At 37.6% G+C, this 23,888-nt stretch overlaps 1 protein-coding gene across 7 annotated transcripts in view; it reads left to right on the top strand.

Moving 5' to 3' along the window:
• The first annotated feature begins 49 nt into the window (after nucleotides 1-49).
• PARG (poly(ADP-ribose) glycohydrolase) overlaps nucleotides 50-23,888 on the top strand; it is a 142,365-nt gene continuing 118,526 nt past the window's right edge. Inside the window, exons 1-7 of one of the 7 annotated variants that reach the window (XM_074337270.1) lie at nucleotides 50-185; nucleotides 5,865-5,931; nucleotides 6,696-7,682; nucleotides 8,578-8,765; nucleotides 13,801-13,919; nucleotides 14,045-14,128; nucleotides 21,801-21,875. In XM_074337270.1, coding sequence (XP_074193371.1) covers nucleotides 140-185; nucleotides 5,865-5,931; nucleotides 6,696-7,682; nucleotides 8,578-8,765; nucleotides 13,801-13,919; nucleotides 14,045-14,128; nucleotides 21,801-21,875 — 1,566 coding nt within the window. In that variant the 5' untranslated portion in view covers nucleotides 50-139. Of the gene's footprint in view, nucleotides 186-245; nucleotides 463-977; nucleotides 1,175-2,164; nucleotides 2,186-5,864; nucleotides 5,932-6,695; nucleotides 7,683-8,577; nucleotides 8,766-13,800; nucleotides 13,920-14,044; nucleotides 14,129-21,800; nucleotides 21,876-23,888 lie in introns of those variants that run through there. The other 6 variants (XM_074337268.1, XM_074337269.1, XM_074337267.1 and 3 more) reach the window with 6 other exon arrangements.

Genomic DNA, 23,888 nt, shown 5'->3' with positions numbered 1-23,888 from the left:
GAAGGAAACCAGAATCGGAACGGCGCTTCGTGAGGCAGGCGGGGTACCTGTGGAAGAGGGAAGGCAGGCGACTCGCTAGGGCCTGGCTCGGGAGGGCGGCGGAGCGGCAACTGCAGAAGCAGGGAGCGGCAGAGAGGGGATGGTGCCTGGAGGCGCCGAGAAGGAAGTGCAGTCCGTCCCTCAGGGTTAGTGAATGAGGCTCTCCGCCTGGGCCGGCCCGGGGACTGTGCGCTGCGGGTCCCAGCATGAGTGCGGGCCCCGGCTGTGAGCCCTGCACCAAGCGACCTCGCTGGGGCGCGTCTGCAACTTCTCCGCCGGCCGCCTCGGACGCCAGGAGCTCCCCCCGCAGGCAAAGGCGCGTCCTCGATCCCAAGGACGCTCCGGTGCAGTTCAGGGTCCCACCTTCGTCAGGCTGCGTCCCGGGGCGGGCGGGACCGCACCGAGGCAGCACCACCTCGCTTGGTACGTGGGGAAATAAAGACCTTTGTCCTTCACCTCGGCCCAAACCTCTTGCTCTCTGAGGACCCAGGGACTCCAAGTCGCCCCTTTTGGTCTAATGTGCACCACTCTGAAGTCCCCTTGCTGAGCTACCAAGGTCATTCGTGGAGGAATGGGACCACATTTTCCCCGTTGCGATTGGTTGGATGAGAAACCCTGATGAGCAGTCACTCACAGGGTGGAGAATGGCAGGTGCCTGTTTGTTTCCCTCGGGTTTGACTGAGAAATTGCCTTAGTCGTTAAGGAGGTCTAATTGTGTATGTGCAGCTGCAGTTTCTAGATCGAAAGAAAGCTACAAAGAAAGTCACAACTTCCCTCAGTTCGGATTCTAGGTCCCTGGGTGCAGAGCTCTTAGTCTTCGCTGGCGTTGTACTTGACTTTGGTGTACAGTGTTGAACAAGAGTAACTTGGCCTCTGTCTTCAGGAGAGGTAGACAGTTACAGAAGTCGAGATAATGAAAGGTAATGAATGTTTTGATAGATGAGGGACAGGGCGTTATCGTAGGAGTCAGGACGACCTATTCCAGTCTGGAATCAAAGATCATCTCCCAGAAGATGTGGTGCTTATTCTGAGGACTGAAGAATGATGAGGAGTTAGCTAGATAAAGAGGACATGAGTATTCCCACAGTGCATCAGATACCACAACGGAGAGCAGTGAGAAATCGGACTCAGAGAGGTAGGCAAAGATCAGATCACACTGGGACGTGTAGGCAATGCTAAGGATTTTGAACTTCATCTCTAAGGGCAAGCAGAAGCCATTACAGTGTTTTCAGTAAGGGAGTGTCTTGATCACACACACACACACATATATTTCCTTTTGGGGGGTAAAGGTCCCTGTGGCGGATGTGTGAAAATGAAAACTCGATTGAAAGTGAGCAGAAGTGCAGGCCCAAGACTGATTAAGGAGTTAGTCTAGGTGGGAGATAAAGATGGGTTATAGTAGGCTGTGGGCAGTAGGGAAGGGGAGAAGTGGTTGGATTCAGGAGAGAATGGGGTATGTGAGTTTGAGCATCACAAATATATCTGTGCTGCAAATATAGATATGGGAGTTCTTGGCATAAACGTAATTGATATTATAGAAGTAGATTAGGTCATATAAAGCATGTAGAGAAAATAAAGGTGACCTAGGACAGAAACTTTAGGAGCACTACTATTGAAGTATAGACTAAAGAGAAGCCAGAAAAGTAGGAGGAAAGCCTGGCTTTTGTTGTGTCATGCAGAGAAGAGACTATTTCAAAAAGGATGCATTCGTCAGCAGTATATGGCTAGGAGAGGTCAGTCAGGCAGTCCTCTGGTGAACGATGTACACTTAGTTCTCTCAGGATTTAGAGGCAGTGGGAAGCAGACCTAAACCAAGTATTGAAGGATAAGCAGGGTTTGCTGTATAAGTCAAAGAGAACATTATACAGGCAGAGAGAACATCATGTGCAAAAGGTGGTAGGACTGGAGCACAGAATGCCATTAAATGAGGCAGGGAAGGCTGGCAGGAGCTTATGGACAAATGAGTGTCATATCAAGGCGTTTGAACTTTATTCTGTGGTTAATGGAGAGCCAGCCACTAAAAAGCTTTTAAGAATGGAGATACTGTTTGGTCAATATTTTAGAAAAGATGGCTTAGGCAGTGGCCTTTGGACTTTTCTGACTACAACCCACAGTTTAAATTTCATCTGGTACACAGATATACCTGGTAAATATGCCATATTTATAACATGTTTCATGAAATAATACCCTTACTGTATGTGATGCATTCTTATATTGTGAATTATTTCATTAAAAATTTTGGTCATTTGTATTCTGTGAAAAACTGGGTTAGAGAAAGTCAAGACTGTAGACAAGGAGACCAGCTGCAAGAAACAAGTGCAGTTCCAGTAAGAGATGTACCTGTTCTTTTAACGTTGGTGTTAGTTTGAAGATAGAGTGGAAGGGATGGGTTTAACATTTTAGGTTGTAGATTTCAGAGGACTTGGTGAAGGAGCGTGGAGAGGAGGGGGCACTCCAGGACTTGTGACAGGCTATGCTGTGGTGCATTGACTTCATTTACACATAAAAGGAGGAGTTAGTTGCAGGTGGGAGCAGTGAATCTTCAATGGTTGTATCCTCTGGTTTTCTGCAGAAAGATTTTCTGTGAAAGAGGAACCAAATTAATACTTGGGCTGTACGTCATGTTTGTAAATGTTTTCAGTATACCTGGCACAGGACACCAATTAACAAAATGTTTGAGGTCTAAATTTGTATAAAAAACTATTGTTTCAAATTCTGGATTTTTTTTAGGAACTTGGTATTTAAAATGTTTATATATATGTATTTATTCTAGAAGAAGTAGGTGAAATAGGAAAGTGGATATTTATTCAGTATCTTTACATTTTGTTATTTATCTTCCTGGGCTTATTTCTTATATTTATTAAAATCTGCAAATCTGCACATAGGCAAAACTCAGCATTCTATTCACATTCTGATGGGGAATGGTTTCTCCAGTTGTGTTGCTACTGTAGCTCCCCTTTTCTGCCTGTTACAACTACTTAGAGTTTCTCTACTCACTCCAGAGATGGTTCGAGTATAGGTCAGTGGTTGGTGAATGGGGTCTGGAGCTGGCTTGTCCCCTATCCCGTCATTCTTTCAGCCTCAGTGCTGTCAAAAACATCTTCAGATCTCTTTATTCATCTCAAAATCTCCTTCACTGTCCATGCTCTTTGGTCTCACTACGTCCTTCCTCCCATATTTTATCTTGCTGCTGCTAGAGGAAAGAGACTTTTTGTGGAGTGGGGTGTTCCTTTGAAATGCAGGTAAATTTTACTGGTTTTGTGCCTTTTGCCTGCATCTGTAGTGTCTAATTGAATGATTTGCTCATTGAAATAAGCTGGTTACTGAGTGATGTTACTGATTAAATTATGTGTAAATGGTGTGAAGTCAGAATAAAGTTGGAGAACTGATCTCAGTGAAAAAAGATTGGGTGAAAGTGTTGGAAGAGAATACATTTGTTGAGTTTCTGCTCTGTGAGACCAGATACTTAATGTTTTCTCTTATTGATCTACATAAGCCTTGAAAGTATGGATTATTAACCTCATTTTATAGGTGAGAAAATAGAGGCTCAAAGATCTCAATCTATCTTATTTGATTCCAGGTCTGGTACCTTTTTCATCACCTATTGCCTTCCTTTTTGTTTACTGTCATTATATTTAGTTAAAGAAAGAAATTCCCAGGAAACCTGAGAAGCATCATTGTATGCTTACTTCAGGAATAAGAGGGGTAAAACTGAAACAATCCTGTGATGTGTTGTGAAAGAAACTTTGGAAGCCAGAAGTAGTGGTATTGGAAAGAGAAGTAGTAGGCAGACGTTTCTCTGGAGACCTCAGAAGGACAAAGGAATGTTTTGTTAGTAGGAAATATTGGTTCCTCACCTGTTGCTTCTCCTTCTTCATCCTGTTCTCAGGCTTTGGGAATGATAGTGGGAAGCCTGAAGCTAGAGGGGGAATAGGCTCAGTGTCAGAGCTGCAGGAGAGAGCGCTCCTTCAGCTAAAGTGGAACACTTCATAGTTTTTTATGAAGGGATGTTGTATGTAGTCTTTAGGTTCTGTAGACTTGTCATCATAATGTTATGTTTCGTGTGTGTTACGTGGAACCTGGCCATTGCATACCGTTTAATCCTCACAGTTGTGGAAAAGGGTGTTTTAAATTCTACAGACTCAAAAAATGACTTTTTTTGCTCATTGCTGGTTTGTAATTAGAGGATTTTCTATACTTGCCTGTGTTTGATATAATGAAATTAAGTAGAGAAGAAGAAACTATAGAAAAAAATCTCAGAGTCAGCGATTCATCCTCTTACTTCCTTCTGACTGAAACTAATTTTTTCGCTGAAGCCTGATTTGCTGTAGAAGTACTAACTTAATAAAATCGCTGGAGTAGTGGTGTGTAACAAGAAATACCAGATATATATCACCACTTCTTCACCACAATCTCAAAGATAACTTCTCTGCGAGAAACTATTTCAAAAATGCTAAACAAGGATTTTTACTAGTTGGGATGTTAGTATATTGTGGAAAGTACAAATTATGTGGTGCTCAATTACAGTGATAAATAAGCTGTTGATTCCCATATGTTTGGGACAGCATCTGTTTTGCTCATGTTACTGTATATGAGGGGACACAGGTAGAAGAGAATGAGTCTATGACATAAGGTGCCTGGATCCTTACATTGCAATTTAGATGGTAATTGAGAATGTTTAAGGTTATGTGTGTGTTTTATACTAAAATATATACATTTATTACACATGCAGTGCATTGATTTTGAAAGCATGCTTATTTCTAATGCTCATGTAAATTGTGGCTGGCATTTATTTGTGTTGCATTTCCCTCTACAGATCCATCAATTCTACTTTTGCTGCTGGCTGCTGGTCATTTCTATCTAGTTACCTCTTTGGCATCTCAAATTTAGTATGTTCAGAATTGACTTAATCATATTTCCCCCCAAATCCAGTTCTCTTATCTTCCACCTTTCTAATTAATGCTGTTACCATGTTTGAAGTCTCAAGCTAAAACTTAGCGTCACCTTTAACTTTTCCTATGATTGTGAAGTCATTGTGATGACTCTCACTTCTCAACTTTTACTCTATTCTCACAAGGATTAGTTTTGGTCTTTGGTCAATAGTTCTCCAATCTAGTTGATCATCAAAATCCGTCTTTAAAAAATACAAATTCTAGCTTTTCCTGCACCTCCATCATCACATATATGGATTCTGATTCAGTAGGTCTGAATGTGGCCCTGGGATCCATTTATTACCAGCCTCCTGATGATTCAGATGGTTTGGGAACCACTGACCTAGACCAATAACTTCCTTGTTGGTTTCTACCAATGGGCTGTTTCTTCTTGCCCCTTCAGATTTGACCTCCAGGCTACTTGTATCATGCCTGACTGGGAGCTTCCTAGATTTGAATTCTGGAATTACAGCTCTGAGTGTGACTTTTGACAGTTTTTTTGAAATCCCAGGAGAGAGACTATTAATTTGCATGTTTACAGATAAGGACTCTGAGACACACAGAAATGACCCCTCACAACATCACATAGGGATACAGAGGGAGAGCCAGGATTTAAATCCAAGTGGTCTCATTCCAGAGCCTATATTCTCACCCATTAGGCCATATCAACTCTTTCAGAAGCCAGTTACTCTCTATTCTATTGCAAATGTATTTATATTTATGTTCTTGTATTATCTCCCATTTCTTGAGTGTGGAAGGAGTGATTAATTTTTGTTTAACCCACAGAACTTAGCATATTGCCTTACATGTATTTATACTGCTATAGGTGTTTTCTCTTTGAAGGCATGTATGCATATACGTTAATGTTTTGGGTTTTTTTTTTTCTTTTTACAGTTTTCAAACAAAAGTCTATTACCAGTTGGATGGACACTAAAGGAATCAAGACAGCTGAATCGGAAAGGTATAGAAACATGTCTATATAGAGAAATGAATAATATGATATATGGATATTTTATCTTGCTTCATGCTATTTCCTCTCCTTTTTGCTTTCCCACTTTTCTTTATCTACATTTATTCATTCTTCCAGTTTATAAATAATAACTTTTTAGAGTCTCCTATATGCCAGGGACTGTCCTATATACTTGAGATACAGAGATGAAGGAGGAATAGTCTCTGTCTTTAAGATATTTATAGTGTAGTGGTGGTGACAGATACAAAAACACAGGATTACAGTAAGTCCTCACTTAACATTATTGATAGGTTTTTCATCGTTAAGTGAAATGACACATAATGAAACCAGTTTTACTATAGGCTAATTGGTATAAACAAGAATTAAGTTCCAACTGCACTTTACCAACACTATAACAAAATGACATTGAATGAAACAATGTTATTTGAGGACCTGCTGTATTACTTAGTATGATAACTGCATAAAAATAAGGTACAGTGGTGGTTAGCATACAGAACAAATAATCCACTTTACCTTTGCTGGAAAGACTGCACAGGAAGTGAGTAAGTTTAACACTTCACTCTGGCAGGTACTTGCTAGGCACATAGTTAAGGCAAGGGCATTATACGTGTATGTGCAAAGTCATTGAGTCATGCTACGTGCTTTAGTATCACAAGTAGTTTAATTATTGCTGCGACATTGTGGGAGTGGGTTGGGTAAGTGGTTTTTATATCATAAATTCTGTTGTATCATTAGTTCTTTCTATTTTCTTGTAGTTTGCCTAGTAAAGAAAACAACAATACAAGAGTAGAATCCATGATGAGTTCTGTACAAAAAGATAACTTTTATCAACATAACATGGAAAAATTAGAAAATGTTTCTCACCTAAGTATTGATACATCACCAGTTGAAAAAAGTATACAGTATTTGAACCAGCATCAGACTGCAGCTATGTGTAAGTGGCAAAATGAAGGGAAACATACAGAGCAGCTTTTGGAAAGTGAACCTCCAGCAGTAACTCTGGTACCAGAACAGTTCAGTAATGCTAACATTGATCAGTCACCCCAAAATGATGATCACAGTGACACAGATAGTGAGGAAAGTAGAGACAATCAACAATTTTTTATACCTGTAAAGCTTGCAAATGCAAAGCAGACTACAGAAGATGAACAGGCCAGAGAAGCCAGAAGCCACCAGAAGTGCAGCAAGTCTTGTCATCTTGTGGAAGACTGTGCAGGTTGTCAGCAGGAGGAGATAGATGTGGTACCAGAGAGTCCCTTGTCAGACGTTGGCTCTGAGGATGTCAGTACTGGACTGAAAAATGCCAACAAGTTGAGTAGTCAGGAAAGTAGTCTAGGAAATTCTCCTCCATTTGGGAAAGAAAGTGAGCCTGAGTCACCGATGGATGTAGATAATTCCAAAAATAGTTGTCAGGACTCAGAAGCAGATGAAGAGACAAGTCCAGGTTTTGATGAACAAGAAGATAGCAGTTCCTCCCAAACAGCAAATAAACCTTCAAGGTTCCAAGCAAGGGAAGCCGACCCCGAATCAAGGAAATGGTGCTCTGCTAAGGGAGGTGAAATTCGATTGCATTTCCAGTTTGAAGGAGGAGAGAGTCATGCTGGAATAAATGATTTAAACGCCAAACTGCCTGGAAGTACTTCTAGCCTGAATGTAGAATGCAGAAATTCCAAGCAACAGGGGAAAAAGGATTCTAAAATCACAGATCATTTCATGAGAATGCCAAAAGCAGAGGAAAAAAGGTAGTTTTTGGCCTCAGGAGTATCTCCAATAGTGTAATGTGTTTTATAATTTTGTAAGGGGGGTTTGGCAAATTTATGTTTTACACCGAAGCAAAGAAACAGTAGGGTTTCTTGATAACTATTTATGCTGAATTTAAACCTAGACTCAGAGTTTTAAATTCCAAAAAGGTCAGAAACAGAAAACCAATAAATATTGTTAGTAAGATTTTTAGTTTCATGAACTTCCTTCTGAAATTTATGTGAATTATCAGAACATAAAAATATTTGATTGGTAGTAGCTACTGTTTTTTAGCCATTTTCCTAGGCCATTGTATACTGCATTTTCTCTAATGCTCTGACGGGCAGGCAGGTGGTATTGTACTCACTTCACAAATGAGAAAACTGAAATTTGGGTTAGAGAATTCACTGAAATTTGTTATTGGTGGGTGGTAATGCTGGGATTTAAATCCCAGTCTGTCTAATTACAAAACATATATATATATAAAAATTACATTTTTGCAATTATCTCATATGGAATCTTAAAGCCCACTCTGTAATTTCTGTGATTTTTTTTTTCTAGTAAGCGTGTCATAATAAGTTCACGTCATTGAAAATTACTGCCTAGAGTCCTGAGAAGTAGCTGATACTATGAACTATGACTCATTTGTCAATCTCGTATTGATTTATGTGTGTTTGGAAATTTCTTCCACAGACTATTGAAAATAAGCTCTTGAAACTCTTGGGTTTTACTATACGCTTTATAAGATTTTTTTGTTTGTTTTTGGTAATTACCAAGGAGGGAGAACAAACTTGGCACATTTAAAAAAATAACGTTCTGGGTAAGTTTTGTACTGTGTATTTAAATGAATTTAAACAGTAAGTAGTTTGTGACTGAATACTTTTGTTTTGACCTTAGAAAAGAACAATGTGAAATCAAGAATCAAAGAACAGACCGGAAGATCCCTAAATACATTCCGCCTCACCTTTCTCCAGATAAGAAATGGCTTGGAACTCCTATTGAGGAGATGAGAAGAATGCCTGGCTGTGGGATCCAGCTGCCTCTCTTGAGACCTTCTGCCAGTCACACAGTAACTATTCGGGTAGGTATTACCTCTCACCTATAAAGAGAGAAGATTAAGTCTTGATTTCTTGTGATACTATTGTTAATGTGAAAAACAGACCAAGGCCTAAAAAATGCTTCTTTTTCTGCATGTAAGAGGTGTGATCAACAAATATGGTGAATGTTTAAATTGAAAAAAAATTATTACAGTAAAAGACACATTGCCATTAATACCCCTCAAAATACTTCTCCTTGCTTTGAACACACTTAGCCCATTGTTCTTGCCACTTTCTGAAGCAGTTCTGGAAGTTCTCTTTCGTGAGTGTCTTCAGTTGCGCTGTCGTGGCTGCCTCGATGACCTGAATCATTTTGACTTTGGGGCAGAACCAGAAGTTGCCCGGTGTTAGACCTAGTAAATAAGGTGGATGAGGACACACTGTAATGTTTTTATTTGATAGAAATTGCTGTATACCAGAAGCGATGTGTGGCATGGAGAGTTGTCATGGTAGAGGATGAAGTAAAGATACTCATGAAAGAGAACTGCTTCAGAAAGTGGCAAGAACGATGGGACAGGTGTGTTCAACACGAGGGGGAGTATTTTGAGGGGGATTAATGGCAATACGTCTTTTACTGTAATACATTTTTAAAATTTAAACATTCACCGTGTCTTTTGATCACACCTCATATAAGGTATTGAGACATCTACAGAATGTATAAATATGATGGGTTACTTAATACTATATTTAACAAATCTGTAACATGAATCATTGTCCGCTGATGAAGAAACTGGATTTTTCTATAATTTTAAGAAAATTCATTAGATTCTCTTTTTAAAAGTATTTAATTGACAGTATTCACACTACATGTTGAGTATTGGGTTAGTCTCTAAAATTCAAAGTTGTATGTTTTCAGTATCCTCAAATCATTCTCCAGTTTTGCCTTCTTTTCTAAGCTTTAGATTCTTCTAGATATTTCCATCACTGTTCCATAGGTATCTCAAATTCAACATGTCTAAAACCAACCTCATTTTAAAAATTATAGTTAAATAAACATAATATAAAATTTGCCATTTTGACCATTATAAAAAATGTATGTTTCAGTGGCATTAAGTACATTCATAATGTTATGCAAGCATTGCCACTATCCATTTTCAGAAATTTTCCATTATCCCACACAGAAACTCAGTACCTCCTAAACAATAACTTCCCATTCCTGGCAAGCTCCTGGTAACCTCTTTTATTCTTCCTGTGGGTTTTTTTTTAAACTACAGTTTTATTGAGGTATGTAAAAGTTACCCGTTTTAAGTGCTCAACTCAATTCAATAATATTTAGTGAATTTACTCAGTTAGATAACTATTACCATAATCCAATTTTAGCAGATTTACATCACACATTGGATAGTTTTTTGTTTTTTTTATTGGGGAACAGTGTGTTTCCCCAGGGCTTATCAGTTCCACGTCATTGTCCTTCAATTTAGTTATGGAGGGCGCAGCTCAGCTCCAAGTCCAGTTGCCGTTTTCAATCTTAGTTGCAGGGGGCGCAGCCCATCATCCCATGTGGTAATTGAACTAGCAACCTTTTTGTTGAGATCTCGTGCTCTAACCAACTGAACCATCCGGCCGCCCTGGATAGTTTTAAATAGTCATCTCATTGGTTAGTCACACTTACTAGATTTTACAGGGACTACTTTAAAAAATCCCTTTTATGGTACAACTTAGTCTAGATGTGATTAAATATATTGAAGTACAGAATTCTTTAGCGTGGTTAGAGGTAGAAGTGATGTTTAGCAGGGTGGTGGGGTTTGAGCTGAACTCAAAAAGATGAGCAGAAATTTCTGAGGTGGAGTTAGTAAGGCAAGAGAGTTCCAGACATACATAACCTTTGTACGAAAAGGCTGTGTAGTTGAAAAATATGTTTTAGGAATGGAAAACAGTTGGTTTGCTAGAGCTTAGAATTTGGATGGGAAACGGTGGAAGAAAAGGCTTGAAATGTGGATTGGGTTCAAATCAGAGAGGGCTTCAGGAGCCAGGAACTGCACTTGACTGTAGGTTTTGGAAATCATTAAAATGTGTGCGCAGACAATAGTTGGGCTGCAGCAAGAGTAATCAGACCACTGTATGTAAAAAAAAAAAAAAGAAAAGAGAAAAAATTGAAGTGAGGATCACTTCAGTTTTACATTACCAGGGAAAGGTAATGTAAGAGCTCAGATAAGCAATGAAAAGTAAGGAGACAGTAATTATTAAATTGTGCTGCGTGGAAGTGGTTCAGAGGTTCTTTTGAAAGTTGACCCAAGTTTCTTTTCTAAATTATAATTTTAACCTGTAATACAAGAACTAACAAACAATTTGAAATTGTGTTTGTTAGTTCAAATTTGAAATTTTGGAAATGCTTGATACCACATTTTAAACAGCAGATTTACCAAGAGAAGTCATTTTTGTGCAGACCATAGAATCAAGGTTCTCTTGCCACTGCTGTTTAACTGAAGAATTTCCTTAACATCAAAATAACAATTTAAAAAAATTACCATTTGCTACTATTTAGGTAAGTAGGATTTTCTTAATAATGTGTAAGAGATATAAATGTGAATTAAATAGTTACTTTAGCTGTCATCCCTAACTCCCAGTTTCAAATTTTGTACTTCTTAAAACAGTCATCTTCCTTTATTGATGTTAGAATAAGTAAAAATTATTGTAAAAATTTTATTTATAAAAACAGTTTTCATTTGATTTTAATGATTTCATGTCAGATTTCTTAAAGAAAAAACAATTCTATTTTAAAAAGTTTGAAAATCACTGAGATAGGATAATGGTGGAAATAAAAAGAAGAGAAAATAGATGGTTGCATTGTTTTGAGGTAAAATTGATAGGACATGGTGAATTCTTAAATAGTGGGTGATACAGGGAAAGGAGGTATTGCTAGTGTATGTAAAATTAAGACACCCACAAAGAAAAATTAAAGGATCCTATACAATCGTTACTTAATCTCTATAATTATTGTTTATTTATTTGTTAGATATCCAGTGACCTACGGATTTTAAAAATCTCTTTAAAATTCTTTATTTTATTACAAAAGTAATGCAGAGTCATTGTAAAAAAAAAAAGCAACTATTATGTAAAAGTATATAACTCAGAAAACCTGTCTCTTAGTCCTGTTGCCAAAGTTTTAATAATTTGGTGTATTTTCTTGTAGATTGTTTTTCCTGAATATGGTAATATATATGTGTAATTAATAGTTACTATTAGTAAGTTAACAGTCCTTAGTTATATTTCTAAGCTGCCAGGTATTAATAGTTACAGAATTTGAATAAAATAAAGCTGATATTTCACATTAGAAATGTAAGGCAATCTGAAATGCATGGACATGACATTCAGTGCTTGATTATCTATAAACATGTGGATGAACACACATAAACATATAAACATACACACATGCACGCACATAAATGCACACACATAACCACATGCCTGTACTCATGTTCAGACACACAAAGCGCGCACACACACACAAAGTATATTCTCATATGTGCAAGCTGGACTGGTACCTGTTTTATCACCTCAGATTATGTGGAACAACTTTACAAAATCACCTCTGGGCTCTCCATCTGGAGGAGAAAATATTTTCAGGGTAAATTGATGACTCAGCCACTTTTGACCATTCTTTTCCTCCTCGGAATATTCTCATCCTTTGGCTTCAATGACACCATGTAATCCTAGTTTTCTTCCTGCCTCCTTAGTCACTTTTTATGTTCCTTTAGCTCTTCTTCTCTGTGTGGCCATTCCTCAAGGCTTTCTCACACATCCACTTTTCTTCTCACTCTCTCTCTGGGTAGTTTCATCCACAGTTATGGTTTTAATAGTCACCTATATAGATGGCCTGCAATTTATTTCTCTTGAGTTGCAGACTTTTTATGAAGCTGCCTATTTGACAGTCTTTTTTTCCATAAGCTGTTTCCTTTTTGAGGAATAATCTTCCTTTCCCCCTTTTCCTGGTTAAGTTCTTTTTATCCTTTAGAGTTCAGCTCAATTGTCACTTCTCTATGCGCACAAGTTAAGCTAAAATTGTCTAGAATAGCTTCTCTTAACACCACGAACTTCTCATTCATAGCATATTACAGTTGAAATATTTATGTGATTATTTGATTATCTGCAATGAAGTACTGATTCCTGCTACAACATGGATGAACCTTGAAAACATTATGCTAAGTAAAGAGGCCAGATACAAAAGGCCATGTATTGTATTATTCCATTTATATGAAATGTCCAGAATAGGCAAAATGTAAAATTTTTATTTTTTAAAGTGTCTCCTTCCTCAAACATTGATTGAATGCTCATTATAAGTAGCAAATGTGAATATATACATATATGTGTATATTTACGTATATATACATATATACAATATACATATAAAACACATGCCAGGCTCTGTTATAAATATTCAGAATACAACATTAATATGGTTATTATTTTCAAGAAATTTAGAGTCTAGTGGGGGAAGGAAACACTAGTATGCTCTAGTATAATAATCTAATAAAAAATAGGAGGGAATAAACTACTGCCTTTAAAAGTTTCTGAAGACTTCTTAGAGAGAATGAAAATTGGGCTGAGCATTGAAGGTAAGAATAGATGTTTAACCAGATAGTGTTTGGGTAAGAGAAGAAGTTTCAAACTGGGAACATCATTTGGAATCAGTATAGGCAGAGGGGAGCCATTATAGGATCAGAAGCCTGGGAATACTTGAGAAAGATAACGTTATTTCCAAGTGACATAAGAGTTTAAGGGGGATGATGTTCTGGGAGCAGACGGAGTTAGGGAAAGGGAGGGATAGAAAGCTGTTGGCAGAAATTCAAGCAAGGGATAATGAGGACCAGGCTCCTAGATAGATTGGAGAGCGAATGCCCAGGACGTGGTGACTTGGAAACTGATTAAATGGAGATAAGGGGTGGGAACAGCTGAAGATTTCTTGCCTAGGAGCTGGTATTTTATAGCATTTGCTTTGGCTGATTTACTTGGATTCTTTCGTAGACAATACACCTAGTTTTTATGCACTTACAGTTTTCTTGTTAACCTCTATTTTAGGTAGATCTTTTGCGAGCAGGAGAAGTTCCTAAACCTTTTCCAACACATTTTAAAGATTTGTGGGACAACAAGCATGTTAAGATGCCTTGTTCAGAACAAAACTTGTACCCTGTGGAAGATGAGGTAAGAACAAATACCATGTTCTTTTAGTCTCTGATTTAGTACAGTACATTCTTACCTGACTCCTGATTCTATGATGCGGAAGACCTTCGAATAGCTTCCTCATTTATTTTTCCTTTTCCTCAAAGAATGGTGAGCGAACTGCAGGGAGCAGATGGGAGCTGATTCAGACCGCACTTCTCAACAAATTCACACGACCCCAAAACCTGAAGGTGTGTTTTTTGTTATTCTTGCCTCCTACAGGCCTTGTGTCTCCTCCCTCAAAGACATTTTTTGATCTCTAGTGGACTTGGGTAATGGCATTATTTATATGCAATGTGCTTGCTTCCTGAGGAACTCTTTTGAGAGACATTCTTGGTTTCCATCTATCACTAAGAAATGAGTAGAAGTATTGAGAATTGTAAATGACTTGCCAGGGGCCTCACAGAAAATTTTGGAGAACCGGAAATAAGACCTCTGTTTCTTTTTTTTAAAGATTTTATTGGGGGAATGGGAACAGGACTTTATTGCGGAACAGTGTGTACTTCCAGGACTTTTTTCCAAGTTAAGTTGTTGTCCTTTCAATCCTAGTTGTGGAGGGTGCCATTCAGCTTCAAGTTGTTGTCCTTTCAGTCTTAGTTGTGGAGGGCTCAGTTCAGCTTCAGGTCCAGTTGCTGTTGCTAGTTGCAGGGAGCGCAGCACACCATCCCTTGCGGGAGTTGAACCGGCAACCTTGTGGTTGAGAGGGCGTGCTCCAACCAACTGAGCCATCTGGGAGCTCAGCGGCAGCTCAGCTCAAGGTGCCGTGTTCAATTTTAGTTGCAGGGGGCACTGCCCACCATCCTTTGCAGGACTCGAGGAATCGAACTGGCAGCCTTGTGGTTAAGAGCCCACTGGCCCACGTGGGAATCGAACTGGCAGCCTTCAGAATTAGGAGCATGGAGCTCTAACCACCTGAGCCACTGGGCCAGCCCAAACCTCTGTTTCTTGATTCCACATCCAATTTCGTTTGGTCCAGGCTTCTCTTTTATTTTTGTTTTAGAATTGTCATGTTTCCGAAATGTCTTTAAAAGTAAATGAGGAAAGAATTATGACTTCAGCAATATTTGCCTCAAGGGAAGCTGAGTTTCCTAATGATTAAAGTATACATTAAGCATTCTGTTTTTTATTGCTTTTAATATAGCTTCTAGCAGTTTAATAATTTGTTCTTATATTTTGGCAGTAATTTATTTTTGGCTTTTTAAATATTTAAGACTGTAAGGGCAACCATGAGATTGCTTTTCTAGTAGCTAAAATATGGGTGATATGTTTATTTTTGGCACTACAGCTATTTAAACTTCTAAAGTTTTTCTAATCTTTTTTAATAATTGTTTTATTTTGCAATTAGAGGGACATACAATATTAAATTCGTTTCAGGTGTACAGCGTAGTGTTTAGACATATAATTTACAAGGCAATCACCCCAATAAATCCAGTACCCATCTGACACCATATATAGTTATTACAATATTACTGACTATATTCCTTATGCTATACTTTACATCCCCATGACTATTTTGTAGCTACCAACTTGTACTTCTTGATCCCTTCCCCTTTTTCAACCACTGCTCAGCCCCGCTCTGAGCTGGCAACCATCAAAATGTTCTGTGTATTTATGAGTTTGTTTCTGTTTTGCTTACTTGTTTATTTTGTTCTTTAGATTCCACACATAAGTGAAATCATATGACATTTGTCTTTATCTATCATATGTAAGGGTCTTATTTTCTTATCCATTCAGCCATCCTAGTATTTTAAGTGGAGCAGTTAATCCATTTACATTTAAGGTAATTATTGATAGATATGTAGTTTTTGCCATTTTATTATTCATATATTTGATCAGTTGTTTGTTTGTTTGTTTTTTGTCTTATAGAAGTTCATCTAACATTCCTTGTAATTCTGGTTTGGTGTTGGTGAACTCCTTTAGCTTTTTCTTCTCTGGAAAGCTCTTTATCTGTCCTTTGATTCTAAATAATAGCTTTGCTTGGTAGAGTAATCTTGGATGTGTAGGTCCTGGCTTTTCATCACTTTAAATATTTCATGCCAATCCCTTCTTACTGCAAAGTTTCTGTTGAGAAATCAGTTTACAGTCTTATGGGAGCTCCCATGTAGGTAACTAACTACTTTTCTCTTGCTGCTTTTAAGATTCTCTCTTTGTCTTTTTAATTATGATGTGTCTTGGTGTGGGCCACTTTGGGTTCTTCTTCATTAGTAGTCTCTGTGCTTCCTGGGCTTGTATGTCTGTTTCTGTCACCAGATTAGGGAAGTTTTTAATCATTATTTCTTCACATAGGTATTCAATTTCTTGCTGTCTCTATTCTCTTTCTGTGAATGTTGTTACATGCTTGATGTTTTCTTAGAGGCCCCTTAAACTCTCCTCATTTTGTTCATTTTGTTGGATTCTTTTTTTTTTTTGCTGTTCTGTTTGGGTGTTTTCTACTACCTTAACTTTTAAATCTCTGATTTGATCCACTGCTTCATCTAACGTGTTGATTCCCGCTAAAGTATTATTTATTTCATTTATTTTATTCTTCATTTCTGACTGGTTGTTTTTTATGTTTTCTATCGCCATTTTTCTGTTTCCTCTTTGTTGAAGTTCTCTCTGAGATCATTGAGCATGCTTATAGCCAGTGTTTTGAACTCTGCATCTAGTAGATCGCTTGTCTCCATTTTGTTTCGTTCTTATTTGTAGCTTTGTTGTTTTCTTTCATTTGGGACATGTTTCTTGGCCCATTTTGGCTGCCTCCCTGTGTTTGTTTCTGTGTATTAGGTAGAGCTGCTATGTCTCCCAGTCTTAATAGAGTAGCCTTATATAGCAGGTGTCCTGTGTGACCCAGTGGCACAGTCTCCTTGGTCACCTGAGTCCTGTACTCCAGGTGTGTCCCTTGTGTGGGTTTTCTGTGCCTTCATGTTGCAGTTGAGCCTTGGTTGCTGTTTGCACACCTATGGAGGACTGGCTATGACTACAGTGGAGGAATTACTGTCCAGGGGCTGATCCTATGGAGCAGGATTCGCTTTAACAGGACTCTGTTGCATGTCCAGTGTGCCCTTTGGGTGTGTCTCCTGTGGAGGCAGCTAGGTGGTGTTCCAGCTTGGTCTGCAGCCAGCTGCCAGGCATGCCGTCCCCAGGGCCTCCTCTGAGGAGCCCCATCAAGGAGCAGGCCAAGTTCAGCCAAAGTCTGTGTTCTGCCTTGGGTCATCTGACATGAGCCACAAAGCAATCTGCAGATGGCAGCCACTGCTCTGTGCTTGGAGGTGCATGGGAGAGGTCAAGGTGTGAACCGAGGCCAACTTCTGGGCTTGGGACTGCTTAGCAAGAAGTATAGGGCTCTGTGAGGCCATAATATGCTTGTTTGGGTCTTGTGAATGTAGAGAGATTTTAGGAAAGTCTGCAGCACGACACAATACAGGCTGTTTATATGGCAAAGCCACTGGAAGCGGCTTGAGTGGGTTCCCAAGTGGGTTTTGGGCACGGTCTCAGGGAATCACCGTGGTGAGGTGAATAGTGTTACCTTGGTTGAGGGAGACTGAGATATGGCAGCTGCCTTCATCTGCATGCCAGGATGAGGGAGGGCTCAGTAAAGAAATAATGGCTTCTTCCACACTTTTGTCTGTGAGAAAGCTGCTCCTCCAGCCTTTGCTCTGAAGCCAGAAAACTCAGTTCCTCCCTGTAGGTACCTGGTGCCTGTCAAGCTGCTGTCCCAGTGCTGGAGCTCACGGCGAGTGAGTAAGTCTGTGTGCGGGCCCTTTAAGAGGAATGCCTGGAGCTCCAGCCGCCCTCGGTCTCCCTCAGCCACAATCTCTGCTGGTTTTCCCAGCCAGAGTTATGGGGACTGTCTTCCCCGCACTGGAACTTTGGACTGAGGAGCCTGGTGTGGGGCTGGGACTTCTTGCTCCTATGGGGGGCCTCCACAGCCGAAGTATTTCTCCCCGTTTTTAACTGCCACACACAGGTGTGTGACAGCTTGTTCCACGTTTCCACCCCTCCTACCAGTCTCGAGGTGGCTTCTTCCTTATATCCTTAGCTGTAGGACTTCTCTTCAGCTAGACTTCAGGCAATTCTCAATGATGGTTGTTCTGTAGTTTAGATGTAGTTTTGATGTGGCTGTGAGAGGAGGCAAGTGCAGGGTTTACCTACCTGCCCCACCATCTTGACAGGAAATCAACTTTTAACGTTTTTATAACTACAAATGGTAACAGGTAGTTCTACACTTCTGTGAAAATGGGTTTCATTTTCTTTGAGACACTTAATTTGTTGTGTACAGTTTCTCAGGTTTTATGCTCTTTCCATTTATAGTTACAGTTTATTCTTAAAGTTTCTATACCTTTTTATAGCTCCTGTTTTTTCTTAACATGAAAGATGTTGGTATATTGTACCATAACGTATTTTGACAATTTTATTCCTTGGAGACAGTGTTTCTCAATCTTGTAATGTACTCCTTAAAATGAGAGAAATTCCCAGGGTCTGCCAGAATTTACTTATTCTTAGTATAAAATTAATTACATATGTACTAGCATAAAACTAAATATAAACTCTTTATACTTACTTTGTACAGTTATATCAATTTGGTTTTTCCATTTTAAACCTTATGAGTTGTGTTCATTATCACAGTGAAAACAGTTGATAGTCACTATTCCCTTTTTGCACAGAATTTTTTTAACCACTGATTCAAACCCCAAATTAGTATGCTGAAAAACTACAAAATACTGTATAAAGAAAATACAAAATTTTTCATTTTGTATTATATTTACTACTTTTCTTATTAATCACAAACTATTGGTGAATGTTGGTAGATGCAAAGATGGAATCTATATGCAGAACATCAGCTTGCAGATAAATATGAGTGACCACTTTGGTACCTATTCTTTACAATTTGATATTCCTGTACTGCGGTGTATCTTAGGATGGCTTAATCTTTCCTTCAGTTTAATCTATTGAAAGTGCCAGCCTTCATTCCTATGGTGTGTTGTCTTTTGGCCTTTTATTCTAAAACCACACTTAAAAAGTCACAAACACAAAAGTAGGCCACCCAAGAATACTATCCAGACTCTATTTGAGAAACACTGCCTACGGGCTGTTTTGGCCTTATAAACAAGATTATTTAAGCATTTTCCTATTTTTTTCTTTAAACTTAAATACAGAATAATCATAGTGTTCTCTAATAAATTACATTGTTCACTCACCTCTAGCAGTTCCTTGGTGCACCACGATTACTTTAGAAAGGGATAATTGCTTTAGTCTGAATTTCCCTTTTTTGTGTATTTTATGGTAGATTCTATAGAACAGAGTAATCCATTGAGATTTTCTTCTATCTGCTTATGATAGTTGTTTCCTTTGCTGTAAGAACACTATGAGAGGGAGGGGAAAACATTAAATCCCTAATATATAAATATATAAAATAATCTTTTTGCTCTTTTTCTGCATTTGGTGTTGATTTAAGAGGGATTAAAAATGTTAAAAGTTTAAAATAGGAGCAGTGTCCTCAAAGGTTGATTTACACAGTAATATTTTTGTAGATGATGTGTCTGGTAATTTGCAAAGAATGGACTTCTTTGTGTTTTAGTTAATGATGCTCTTATGAATTACGCACTTAAAAAAACCCTCACTCAGTAGTTGATAGCTAAGGACACAGACTAGCGTCCAGTTTTTCTAATGATAGGAGACCTACCTCATAGTAGACTACTTTGGAGACTTGAAAACTGAAGTAATAGTTAAGGAGTTAATGCTAATTAGAAAGCCCCATTACATAATTAGAGTCTGAATGCCATTTAAAATGTTTTTCCTTACCAACTTTGAGGAATAATTTACATATAAGAAAGTGCATCCTTTTAAGGTATGTAATTTGTTTACGCTTGACATTTGCATCTGCCAATGAAGGCCCCACTACATTCAAGACACAGACCATTCCTGTCACAGCAGAGAACCCTCTTGACCTTTATGGTTGACTCTTCTTTCTGCACTGGCCCCACACAACTGTTGATCTGCTTTTTAAACTATAGATTAGTTTATATTTTACGTGAATGGAATCATACAGTGTGTGTGCTAGTGTGTTTGGCTTCTTTCATTGAGAATGAAGGCTTTTGAGATTTATCCATTTGTTGAGTGTATCAGTGTCTTTTTTTCAGTATATGCATTGTTTATCCACTCACCTGTTGATAGACACTGCTATTTTAATATTTTGTGTGAGGTTCTGAAATCAGTTACAAGTGATTACGAAAAAAAAATCCTTAAAATCTTTTTTTTCCCTGATGGAAAATTTTATATTATGGCTATGAGAGAAAAATAAAAGCTTCGTTTGCCATGCTATTTTATGGTTGATACTTTTTTTTCCCTTTGAAAGAACTTGGATATCCCCTGATTCCGAGTAAATAATATACATTTTGTTGGCTCATTTTTTAACCATGATGCTTAGTAATTATTTATATGGCATGAAGTATTTTTCAGGAAACTCTTTGGCAGTGTTAATTTTGTAAAACTTCTTTAATGATAAGGAAATTTTGAAGATTTATAGTAATAATCTGTTTTTCAGATTTATATACACCTTCAGTAAAATTTTGGGTGTGTATTATGAATATTAACAATTGTTTATAAATTCTACATATTTATTACTTTATTAATATATGTAAATTATAAAATATAATCCATAGAAATTTAAAAGGATGTGATGAAGTATAATTGTAAATCTTAGTTTTTTCTGCATAGCTAATGGATTGTCTTATGTATATCCCACCCTGGTGTTAGAAAAACAAAATTCACCTGAGTAAATTTTAAAGATCTTACTGGCATTATTCAGTGATTCATGAATTTGGGTAGTATCCCATCTAGCAGATAGAAAGGAGCCCTCAGGAGCTGTACAAAATAAAGATTTTTGTAAGGAAGAAGGGAGCAGGAACCAGGATGTTATACTAGCAAAAGGTGGATTTGTTGTAACAAGTTCACTTCCTTTAGGGGATGGCAGGGGTCTGTTGTGTTGATTACCTCACTAGTACCGACCAGGTGATTCCTGATTGATGGGATTAAGATTCCATTTTTGGGAGAGCTGAAACTTCAATTAAGTCATATTTGGGTGATAAGGGGTTTAGCATAAGCGACTCCAGTTTGAACTTGTCTTGTTTTTAACACAGGTAACCACATATAAAGTACTGTTTATTCAGACAGTTAAATATTTGACCAGTAGATGGCGTACTATTTTGACTTCATTCTACATAAATCTGTATGTAGTTTATGTGAACTGTTGGGAGAGGATAACCATTAATATGTAGCTTATAAAAATAACTGATAATAAAGGAAAAGAGACCATTTTAAGACAGTGTCCTCAATCTTTTTTTCACTATTACGCTCTCCAGCAGGAATGCTTTTTAGACATTTTTTTCCCTAATTTACTCTTCCCATAAAAATTTAATACTACAAATATACTATATATGTATATATACATATATACATATATTGAATCATACTACATATATATGTATATATATACCTTTTGATGGCCAGAAATCATAATATTTAAATTTAAATAATTTAATAAAATAATAAAATAATTTAATAAAATTTTAAAAATTTAAATTTTTTTATCTCCAGTATCCAATTTTTGTCCAGTTGGAGTATATCATCTCCGTTTAGAATGCATACTTTAGAGTAATTATGGTGTTTTTTCACCTATTACTTGACCTTTCTAATCTCATTTTTCTTAAGTGAATAACAAATTAGCATGCATTCTGTTTGTTCATAGATACTGATATTAATGGTAGGAGGAAGCTTGTCCAGCATTAAGAAATTTACTGGATGTAATTCATAAAGGAGGCAGGCTATTCATAGATAATTCATTTGACTGTATCATGAGGGTTCTTGTTTCTGCTTTTTCCATAGGATGCTATTCTGAAATACAATGTGGCGTATTCTAAGAAATGGGACTTCACAGCTTTGGTTGATTTCTGGGATAAGGTAAAAGTATGCTTATTTCCTTAGCTATGAAAATAATATGACAACTCTATAAGAAAGTTTAAGAAAAATACCCATAATTCTGTCACACTAACAGAATTATCTTTTATTTTGTGAAAAATATTTCCTGTTACTTTATATGCATTGTTTAGGAGCTAATTTTGACTTTTGCTTTACTCTCATAATACGCATTTGGTCTTTTATGGTTGTACCATTAGCAACATTATCAAAAGCTGTCATGATATTTCACAACTAGATTTTGAGAATTTAGTGATTCCCATATTCTCAAACATCTAGGTTGCATCTAGTTTTATTCAGTTCTCAATTACAGTGTAGTAATATCTTTACATATATATGTGTATATATAGGTATACACACACACACACACACACACACGCAAATATATGTAGTCACGCGCTGCTTAACAACTGGGATACATTCTGAGAAGTGCATCGTTATGCAGTGTCCTCACTGTGGGAACATCGCAGAGTGCACTTACACAGACCTAGATGGCACCGCCCACTGCATACCTGGCTGTGTGGTGTAGCCTATTGCTCTGAGGCTACAAGCCTGCACAGCATGTTACTGTACAAACTACACGAGATGAAATCAGCACAAGAGAAATTGATGTGATCAAGAGACATAAACACAAGATGTGTGAAGCTACTGCTGCTGTTATGACAGTATTTTACAGCAAACTTTTTTTATAAGTAAAAAGAGTACGTACACTCTAAAAAATGAGAAATAGTATAGTAAATACATAAACCAGTAATATAGTCACTTATTGTCAAGTATTATGTACTGTACCTAATTGTACGTACTGTACTTTCATACAACTGGCAGTACAGTATGTTTATTTACACCAGTGTCACCACAAACATATGAGTAACACATTGCACTATGATGTCATTAGGTGATGGATATTTTTTGGTTCTGTTATAATCTTATGGGACCACCGTCATGTATGTGGTCTGTCATTGACTGAAATATCGTTACACTGCACATGACTATATATGTTTTTCCAAATTTGATATTGTTTCTTTAGGTGATATCCAGAAATTAGATGATGAGGTCAAAGGCCACAAAATTTTATGGCCCTGGATTTATGCTATAAAATCATTTCCCACAGGAAACTAATAATTTAGTATGCCATCAGCAGTGGGTAAGCATACCACTTTCATAGTACTATTAGAGGAATGAATGGGCATCATCCATTTTGAAGAAATGGCATTATATCTTTTTTAGCATTTTCTTTTGAAATAATGATAGATTCACAAGAAATTGCGAAGAAATGTGCATGAGATCCCACGTGCACTTCATTCTGTCTTCCCAATGTCAATCGCTTCAAAAAGTGTAATATAATATCAAAACCAAGAAACCAAGAGCTTATTTAGGTTTTACCATTTATACCTGTACTTATTTGTAAGTGCACTTTTGTAACAGGAGCTTTATGTAATCACCATCACAGTCAAGACACAGAACTGTTCCATCACCACCGTGCTCACTGGTACTGCCCATTAGAGCCCCACCAACACCCTCGTGATTTCTGGCAACTACTAATCTGTTGTCCGTCTCTATAATTATGTTATTTCAACAAGGTTACAGTTTGTAACCTTTTCAAATTGCCTTTTCTCACTCATAATTCCCTTAAATCCACCAATAGTTTGTCCTTTTTCTTGCTGAGTAGTATTCCATGTTGTAGATGTATCATAATTTGTTTAACCGTACATGCGTTGCAGGATGTTTGGGTTGTTTCCAGTTTTGGGCTGTTACAGCAAATCTGCTGTGTACTGTCATGTGCAGGTTTTTGCATGCACCTAAGTTTTTATTTTTCTGGGATAAATGCCTAGAGTGTGATTGTTGAATTATTTGATAAGAGTATTTTTAGTAGTAGAAGAAACTTCCAGTATACTTTTGCTAGGTAAGTAAGTCCCCTCCAAAGAATTATGCTTTTACAATCTATTCAAACATTTTTATAACTTTTCTTCACATTACTTTTAGTCATCTATATTATGT

The sequence above is a fragment of the Rhinolophus sinicus genome, linkage group LG07 (assembly GCF_036562045.2).
Source record: "Rhinolophus sinicus isolate RSC01 linkage group LG07, ASM3656204v1, whole genome shotgun sequence".
Classification (NCBI taxonomy): domain Eukaryota; kingdom Metazoa; phylum Chordata; class Mammalia; order Chiroptera; family Rhinolophidae; genus Rhinolophus; species Rhinolophus sinicus.
Note: the sequence above shows the minus strand (reverse complement) of the source record. Positions and strands in the feature narration are given on the sequence as shown.